Source organism: Colobus angolensis, unplaced genomic scaffold (genome assembly GCF_000951035.1).
Source record: "Colobus angolensis palliatus isolate OR3802 unplaced genomic scaffold, Cang.pa_1.0 Scaffold30, whole genome shotgun sequence".
Classification (NCBI taxonomy): Eukaryota; Metazoa; Chordata; class Mammalia; order Primates; family Cercopithecidae; genus Colobus; species Colobus angolensis.
Genome location: NW_012116266.1, coordinates 8809038 through 8817865, shown reverse-complemented (window position 1 = coordinate 8817865; position 8828 = coordinate 8809038). Strand labels below are relative to the sequence as shown.

The following is an 8828-nucleotide window of genomic DNA, read 5'->3' as shown; positions in this document are numbered from 1 at the left end:
CTTCATTTCATTCATTTGATCTTCAATCACTGATACCCTTTCTTCCAGTTGATCGAATCAGCTGCTGAAGCTTGTGCATGCATCACGTAGTTCTCATGCCATGGTTTTCAGCTCCATCCTGTCATTTAAGGTCTTCTCTACGCTCTTTATTCTAGTTAGCCATTCGTCTAATCTTTTTTCAAGGTTTTTAGCTTTTTTGCGATGGCTTCAGACATCCTCCTTTAGCTTGGAGAAATTTGTTGTTACCGATCGTCTGAAGCCTTCTCTCAACTTGTCAAAGTCATTCTCCATCTAGCTTTGTCTGTTGCTGGCAAGGAGCTGTATTCCTCTGGAGGAGAAGAGGTGCTCTGATTTTTAGAATTTTCAGCTTTTCTGCTCTGGTTTCTCCCCGTCTTTGTGGTTTTATCTACCTTTGGTCTTTGATGATGGTGACATACAGATGGGGTTTTCGTGTGGATATCCTTTCTGTTTGTTAGTTTTCCTTCTAACACTTAGGACCCTCAGCTGCATGTCTGTTGGAGTTTGCTGGACGTCCACTCCAGACCCTGTTTTCCTGGGTATCACCAGTGGATGCTGCAGAACAGCAAATATTGCAGAAAGGCAAATGTTGCTGCCTGATTCTTCCTCTGGAAGCTTCATTGCAGAGGGGCACCCAGCTGTATGAGGTGTCAGTTGGCCCCTACTGGGAGGTGTCTCCCAGTTAGGCTACTCGGGGGTCAGGGACCCACTTGAGGAGGCAGTCTGTCTGTTCTCAGATCTCAAACTCCATGCTGGGAGAACCACTACTCTCTTCAAAGCTGTCAGACAGGGACATTTAAGTCTGCAGAAGTTTCTGCTGCCTTTTGTTCAGCTATGCACTGCCCCCAGAGTCTACAGAGGTAGGCAGGCCTCCTTGAGCTGCAGTGGGCTCCACCTGGTTCGAGCTTCCCAGCCACTTTGTTTACCTACTCAAGCCTCAGCAATGGCGGGTGCCCCTCCCCCAGCCTCACTGCTGCCTTGCAGTTTGATCTCAGACTACTCTGCTAGCAATGAGCGAGGCTCCATGGGCATGGGACCCTCTGAGCCAGGTGCGGGATATTATCTCCTGGGGTGCCATTTGCTAAGACCGTTGGAAAAGTGCAGTATTATTAGGGTGGGAGTGACCCAATTTTCCAGGTGCCGTCTGTCTACGCTTCACTTGGCTAGGAAAGGGAATTCCCCAACCCCTTGTGCTTCCCAGGTGAGGCAATGCCTCGCCCTGCTTCGGCTCTGCACCCACTGTCCAACAAGCCCCAGTGAGATGAACCCAGTACCTCAGTTGGAAATGCAGAAATCACCTGTCTTCTGCGTCACTCACGCTGGGAGTTGTAGACTGGAGCTGTTCCTATTCAGCCATCTTGGAACCTCTCTTATTCTTTTAATGCCTGTAGCATCTGTAGTGAGAACCTTTCTTTCCTGATTTTTAAAATTTGTTTGTTTAATCAAACTAGCTACAGGTGTGTCAATTTTATTGTTCATTTAAAAAACTCAGCTTTTGGCTTCATTGATTTCGTTTTTCTCAGTTTTATGTTTTATATTTCATTTATGTCTGTTTTTAAATTATTTCCTTTCTTGTATTTACTTTTTTAAAACATAGAGATATGTAATTCACATAACATAAAATTTCTTATCACATGAAATTTACCCTTTTAAAGTATACAGTGCAGTGGTTTTAGTATACTCACAAAGCTTTGAATCTTCACCCTGTTCAATTCTAAAATATTTCAGTCTCTAAAAGGGAATCTCGTATCTATAACAGTCACTTCCCATTTTCCACTCCCCTAGCCCCTAACAACTGCTAATCTACTTTCTGTCTAAATGGATTTGGCCATTTTGGATATTTCATATGAATGGAATCATAAAATACTTGGCCTTTTGTGTCTGGCTTTTTTCACTTAGCATATTGTTTTCAAGGTTCATTTATGTTGTAGCACATATGAGCATTTCATTACTTTTTATGAAGGGACAATAATTCTGTTGTATGGATATACCATGTTTTGTTTATCCGTTCATCAATCAATGGACATTTGTGTTGTTTCCACTTTTTGGCTATTATGAATAATGCTGCAATAAACATTCATGTGCAAGTTTTTGTGTGGACATATGTTTTCAGTTATCTTGAATATATGCCTAGCAGTGGAATTGCTGGGTCATCTGGTAACTCTGTGTTTAACTTTTGGAGAAACTGCCAAATTGTTTTTCCAAGCTTCTGTACCATTTACATTCCTGCCAGCAAAGTATTTCAACACTGATTTCTCCATCTCCTCACCAACACTTCTTGTCTATTATTGTGATTATAGCCATCTAGGAGTGTGAAGTAGTATCTCATTGTGGTTTTTATTTGTAGTTCCCTAATAATTAATGATATCAAGTATATTTTATGTACTTACTGACCATTTGCATATCAGGATCATTCTCTTTTGATTATCTTTTCCCTGTGAGTTTAAATCATGTTTTTCTATTGCTTCATATATTGGATAATATTAGATTGCACCTGGGTATTGTGTATCCCTTGTTGTAGAAAATGTAGATTCAGTTATGCTCTCCCAAAGAGTTTTGATGTTTCAGTTTTATTAGGCAGTAACCTTGTCTGAACCCAAAATAAGCAACAAGTGAAGTTTCATTTTAGTTGTTTTATCCTTAGATAGGCTGCTTCTAATCTTCCTCATATATATGGGATTCAGAGGTCAGCTAGATATTTGGGGAGCATTTATACACAAAATTTGGGGCTCTTCTCTCTACCTCTCTTATCTGATATTTTCCCCCATCACTTTACAGCTGTTATAGTTGCCCTGAATTCTAACCTTGAACCAATAAGACTGTAGGTTTCTAACTTTTTTTGAATGTGGCACCAGCTGAGGCTGTAAAACAATGGGAAACTCACTCTTCTTCCAAGTGTCGGCACCCCCTTCGCTAGCTCTCTACTTGCTTTTTGTCCATTCACTGAATTCTAGTAGTTGTTTTTTAAAATATTTTGTCCAGAATTTATAGTCATTATGTTAGGTAGGGTTGGTCTGATAGTAACTGTTTAGCCATTACCAGAAACGAGCGTCTCTGTTGATTTTTGTTAACTTGTTTCCTCAGTGGTATAGACATTTCCTCCCAACAGCTATTATACTGGTAGTTGCCTTTAAATTTCTCGTAAATATTTATCAGAAATATTTTATTTTTCTTATTATAAATTATTTTAAAATATCTGTGATTTCCTTGGAATACAAGACAACCCTTTACTGTTGGTGGACGATATTACTCTTCATTCTTTGAATTCAAATGTCAGTTTATCAAATTATTTCTGTGAGTTTCTATCTGTTTTCCTCCCATAGATTTAATTACTCTAGGAATAATGATTTTAGTCTACTTGGATGCCTTTTAGAAACATAGCAAACTTATTTCACACATAAGTTTATAAACAATTATATTTGCTAGAAACCAAAGGAAGAGTTTTGGGTATTACATAGAATTAATTATATGAAAAGTAAAAATATTATATATGGCTATTTGTAAGTAAGTTTGGACTTTTTTAATATCCTTAGTGTAGTCTTCTAATAGCACAAGGAGTGAATGTATAAATTATCTTCTCTTGAGCTGCAAACAAAAGAAGATAATTTATACATTCACTCCTTGTGCTATTAGAAGACTACACTAAGGATATTAAAAAAGTCCAAACTTACTTACTTACTTGTACTTGGGAAGGGGAACATCACACATCGGGGCCTATCATGGGGGTGAGAGGGGAGGGATTGCATTGGGAGTTATACCTGATATAAATGATGAATTGATGGGTGCTGACGAGTTGATGGGTGCAGCACACCAACATGGCACAAGTATACATATGTAACAAACCTGCACGTTATGCACATGTACCCTAGAACTTAAAGTATAATAATAAAATAAAATTTAAAAAAATAAAATAAAATAAAAATAAATTAAAAAAAGAAAAAAAAATTATCTTCTTTTGGGGCCACTGTGACTAAGGGGTTAAGAAGCATTCCTGTTTCCTTCCAAGTTCTGTTCTAGTAGGAACTACTCATTTCCTACCTTTAAGTGTCTTCATTGAACTTGAAAAAGTACCAGGGTGGATTTGTGGTTTGATTTTAAATAGAATATACAAATAACTGTCCATGCATTTAAAAAATTTATAAAATACATAATTTCTCATTTCCTTTCCACTTGCCTTTAGGGTTCCATTACCTTCAAATGATGATGAAGATGATGACAAAGAGAAAATGCAGTGTGACAACAATGTTAAATCAAAGACGTTACCTGATATTCCCTCTTCAGGATCAACAACACAACCTTTATCAACTCAGGATAATTTGGAAGTGTTATTTCTTAAAGAAAATAATCAAAATGTATATGGTTTAGATGATTCAGAACATATTTCTTCTATAGTTGATGTACCTCCCAGAGGTGAGATTGTTTTAAAAATACATTTTGAATATTTGTATTAGTTACATTCATCAGATATTCTTCCTGAGGGCAATTATGTGTAATAGTTAATAAGTTAGCTCTCTTATGTTACAGATTTGCTAACTTCTGCCATTTAAAACTGCTGGTGATAGATTTAATTTTAAAGTAAATATGCTGACAAACATCAGATCCACAGTGGCCTAATACTGTTACTGTGGAAGAAATGTTTAGAAATAAATGGACCTAATGAGCTTTTCTTGGTATCTTAGCTTATGATTTGAAAGATACCATATATTTACTTAGTTTTACCCTCTTTTTCGTAGATAGGAAAATTGAGGTCTAGATAGACATAGAGACTCTTTTAAGATCATCACCAGTTAATTAGTGGTAAAGCAAAAACTTGAACCTGGGTAATGGTTGAGCAAGAAAAAAGATGGCATTTACATTTTATTTACATAGTATTCCTAAATGATAATCTGTGGTGTAGTCTGGTGCTTACAGATTTGCCATAGATTTTCAGACTGGGATATGGAACCATAACAATTTTGAATTTAGAGGTTAGAATTGTTTTTCCTTTCTGAAAATGTGTGTGTGTTTATGTGTGTGTATGTACACGTATATAATATATACACACATATATACATATATACACACGTATATATGGTATACAATGTATACAGTATATGTATATACGTGTATATATATTTACACACATACATATACATATATTAATATATGTATAATTTATATAAATTTTAGCTGCCTGTTGATAGTCTTTGACGGTATTCCTTTTCAGAGTTATCACTATTATTTGGGTTCATTTGCTGGCCTCCTTCCACTCTAGAAATGTATGCTAATGGCTCTACTGTTGGCTGTACTCCACTCTACTGTTGGGGCTGAGGCAGAATTCTCAGTATACATTTTCTATAGATACAAATGTAAAATGTGATTTAGGAGTACTCATCATTTCTAACTTATTTTCTTATAAGCATAGATTCTTAGTAATATTAGGATCTGAGCAAAACACATTGTCAGAAATTGTATCTGTGAAACAGCTTGATTTTTAATCTAATTTACTTAAAGTAACTTATTACATATTTCATTACTTATTTCTGAGTTTTGTTTTCCTTTTCTTAATAGAAAGCCATTCCCACTCAGACCAAAGTTCTACGAGTTCTCTAACGAGTGAGATGAGAAACGCCCAATCTATTGGCCACAGGTGGGAGAAACCTTCTCCTAGTAATGTGACTGAAAGGAAGAAGCGTGGGTCATCTTGGGAATCAAATAATCTTTCTTCAGACACTCCCTGTGCAACAGTTTTAGATCAACAACACATTTCAAGTCCAAAATTAAATTGCAATGATGAGATAAATGGTCATACTAATGAAACAAATACTGAAATGCAAAGAAATAAACAGGATCTTCCTGGCTTATCTTCGGAGTCTGCCAGAGAACCTAATGCAGAGTGCATGAATCAAGTTGAGGATAATGATGACTTTCAATTGCAGAAAACTGTGTATGATGCTGACATGGATTTAACTGCTAGTGAAGTCAGCAAAATTGTCACAGTTTCAACAGGCATTAAAAAGAAAAGTAATAAAAAAACAAATGAACATGGAATGAAAACTTTCAGAAAAGTGAAAGATTCAAGCTCTGAAAAAAAGAGAGAAAGATCAAAGAGACAGTTTAAAAATAGTTTAGATGTGGATATCGGGGAAAAGATTGAAAACAGGCCAGAAAGATCTGATGTCCTGGATGGCAAAAGGGATGCTGAAGATCCTGGTTTTATTTTCAATAATGAACAGCTGGCTCAGGTGAATGAACTGAAGAAAATGACCCTTCAAACTGGCTTTGAACAAGGTGACAGAGAAAACATACAGTGTAATAAAAAGAAGAAAAGAATAACAAATGAGCAAGAGGAAACATACTCTTTATCCCAAAGTTCAGATAAACTTCACCAGGAGAGTAAACTTGATAAGGGTCAGAATTCCCTAACTTGTAATAAAAGGAAAGCTTCTAGACAGACATTTGTGATTCACAAATTGGAAAAAAATAACTTACTCCCAAACCAAAAGGATAAAGTAACCATTTATGAAAACCTAGATGTCACAAATGAATTTCAAACAGTCAGTCTTTCCACCAAAGATAACGGAAATTTGTGTGATTATGGGACCCACAATATATTGGATTTGAAAATGTATGTCACTGATATTCAACCTTCTGAGCAAAATGACTTAAACATTAATAAGCTTAGAAAGAAAGTAAACCGGAAGACAGAAATAATTTCTGGAATGAACCACATGTATGAGGATAATGATAAAGATGTGGTGCATGGCCTAAAAAAAGATAATTTTTTTTTCGAAACCCAAGAGGATAAAGAACCTGTCTCTGAAAACATAGAAGTTTCCAAAGAGCTTCAAATCCCAGCTCTTTCTACTGGAGATAATGAAAATCGATGTGTCTATAGGACCCAGAATGTGTTGGGTTTGCAAAAGCAGATCACCAATATGTACCCCGTTCAGCAAAATGAATCAAAAGTTAATAAGAAGCTTCGGCAGAAAGTAAATCGGAAGACAGAAATACTTTCTGAAGTGAATCATTTAGATAATGACAAAAGTATAGAATACACAGTTAAAAGTCACTCACTCTTTTTAACTCAAAAAGATAAGGAAATCATCCCTGGAAACTTAGAAGACCCAAGTGAGTTTGAAACACCTACTGTTTCTACCGAAGATTGTGGAAACCTGTATGATTCTGAGATTCAGAATGTTTTGGGGGTGAAACATGTCCATGATAGGCAACCTGCTTGTCAAAATGATTCAAAAATAGGTAAGAAGCTTCGACTAAATGTATCTCAAAAGTCGGAAATTCCTGAAACCAATCAAATATATGAGAATGATGACAAAGGTGTACATGACCTAGAAAAAGATAACTTCTTTTCTCTAACCCCAAAGGATAAAGAAACAATTTCTGAAAGTCTGCAAGTCACAAATGAATTTCAAACAGTTGATCTTCCCATCAAAGATAATGGAAATTTATGTGATTATGACACCCAGAGTATACTGGATTTGAAAAAGTATGTTACTGATAGGAAATCTGCTGAGCAAAATGAATCAAAAATAAATAAGAAGCTCAGGAATAAAGTGAATTGGAACACAGAAATAATTTCTGAAATGAACCAGATATATGAGGATAATGATAAACATGTACATGTCCAAGAAAGCTATACAAAAGATCTTGATTTGAAAGTAAATAAATCTAAACAAAAACCTGAATGCCAAGACATTATCAATGAACACTATATGGAAATCAACAGTAATGAAAAGGAAAGTTGTGATCAAATTTCAGATTCCTACAAAGTAGTTAAAAAGTGTAGGAAAGAATCATCATGCAAGGCAAAGAACATTTTGACAAAAGGTAAGAACAAACTTGCTTCACAGTTAACAGAATCTTCACAGACATCTGTCTCCTTAGTATCTGATTTAAAACATATTATTAGTGAAGCAGATTCTGATCCAGGAAACACGGTTGAACTATGTAAGACTCAGAAGCAAAGCACTACCACTTTGAATAAAAAAGGAGATACCCCTTTTGTGGAAGAAATAAAAGAAGGAGAATGTCAGGTTAAAAAGGTAAATAAAGTGACATCTAAGTCAAAGAAAAGGAAGACCTCCATAGATCCTTCTCCAGAGAGCCATGAAGTAATGGAAAGAATACTTGACAGCATTCAGGGAAAGTCTACTGCATCTGAACAAGCTGATAAGGAAAACAATTTGGAGAATGAGAAAATGGTCAAAAATAAGCCAGACTTTTACACAAAGGCATTTAAATCTTTGCCTGAGATATATTCACCCAACATACAAGATTCTTCCTTTCACAGTGTTCATGAAGGTTTAGTACCTTTGAGCATTTCTTCTAGTAAAAATGTGATAATAAAAGAAAATTTTGCCTTGGAGTGCTCACCAGCCTTTCAAGTAAGTGATGATGAGCATGAGAAAATGAATGAGATGAAATTTAAAGTCAACCGGAGAACCCAAAAGTCAGGAATAGGTAGGTTAATAATCATTATGAAATGATAAAGCTTTAGAAGTGTTTTTGTTTTTGTTTTTTACTCAGCCAATGAAGTATTTTCTAAGTGGTATTTTTATGGGATTTAAAAACAATATATAACTGAGTACATGATCCATAGAAATAGCATGAAGGAATAAAGAAAGTTTCATATTTCGGGAAATAACAGTGAGAGTATCTTGGACATTTACAACTACAAACGGATTTGGCCTTTACCACAAACTTGCCTAATAAAGACCTTAGGCAAATAATTTCCTTTTTCATACATTTGAAGAAAATTGAATGTTTTAAATGTATATAATAATGAATTCTACTGGTTTTTATTTTACTGA

The 8828-nt window shown here is 35.5% G+C and overlaps 1 protein-coding gene across 1 annotated transcript in view; it reads left to right on the top strand.

The window, feature by feature from the left end:
* Positions 1–8828, top strand: part of SGOL2 (shugoshin-like 2 (S. pombe)) — a 54032-nt gene that overhangs the window by 35598 nt on the left and 9606 nt on the right. Inside the window, exons 6-7 of the mRNA XM_011949956.1 lie at positions 4199–4428; positions 5569–8478. Coding sequence (XP_011805346.1) covers positions 4199–4428; positions 5569–8478 — 3140 coding nt within the window. The remainder of the gene's footprint in view (positions 1–4198; positions 4429–5568; positions 8479–8828) is intronic.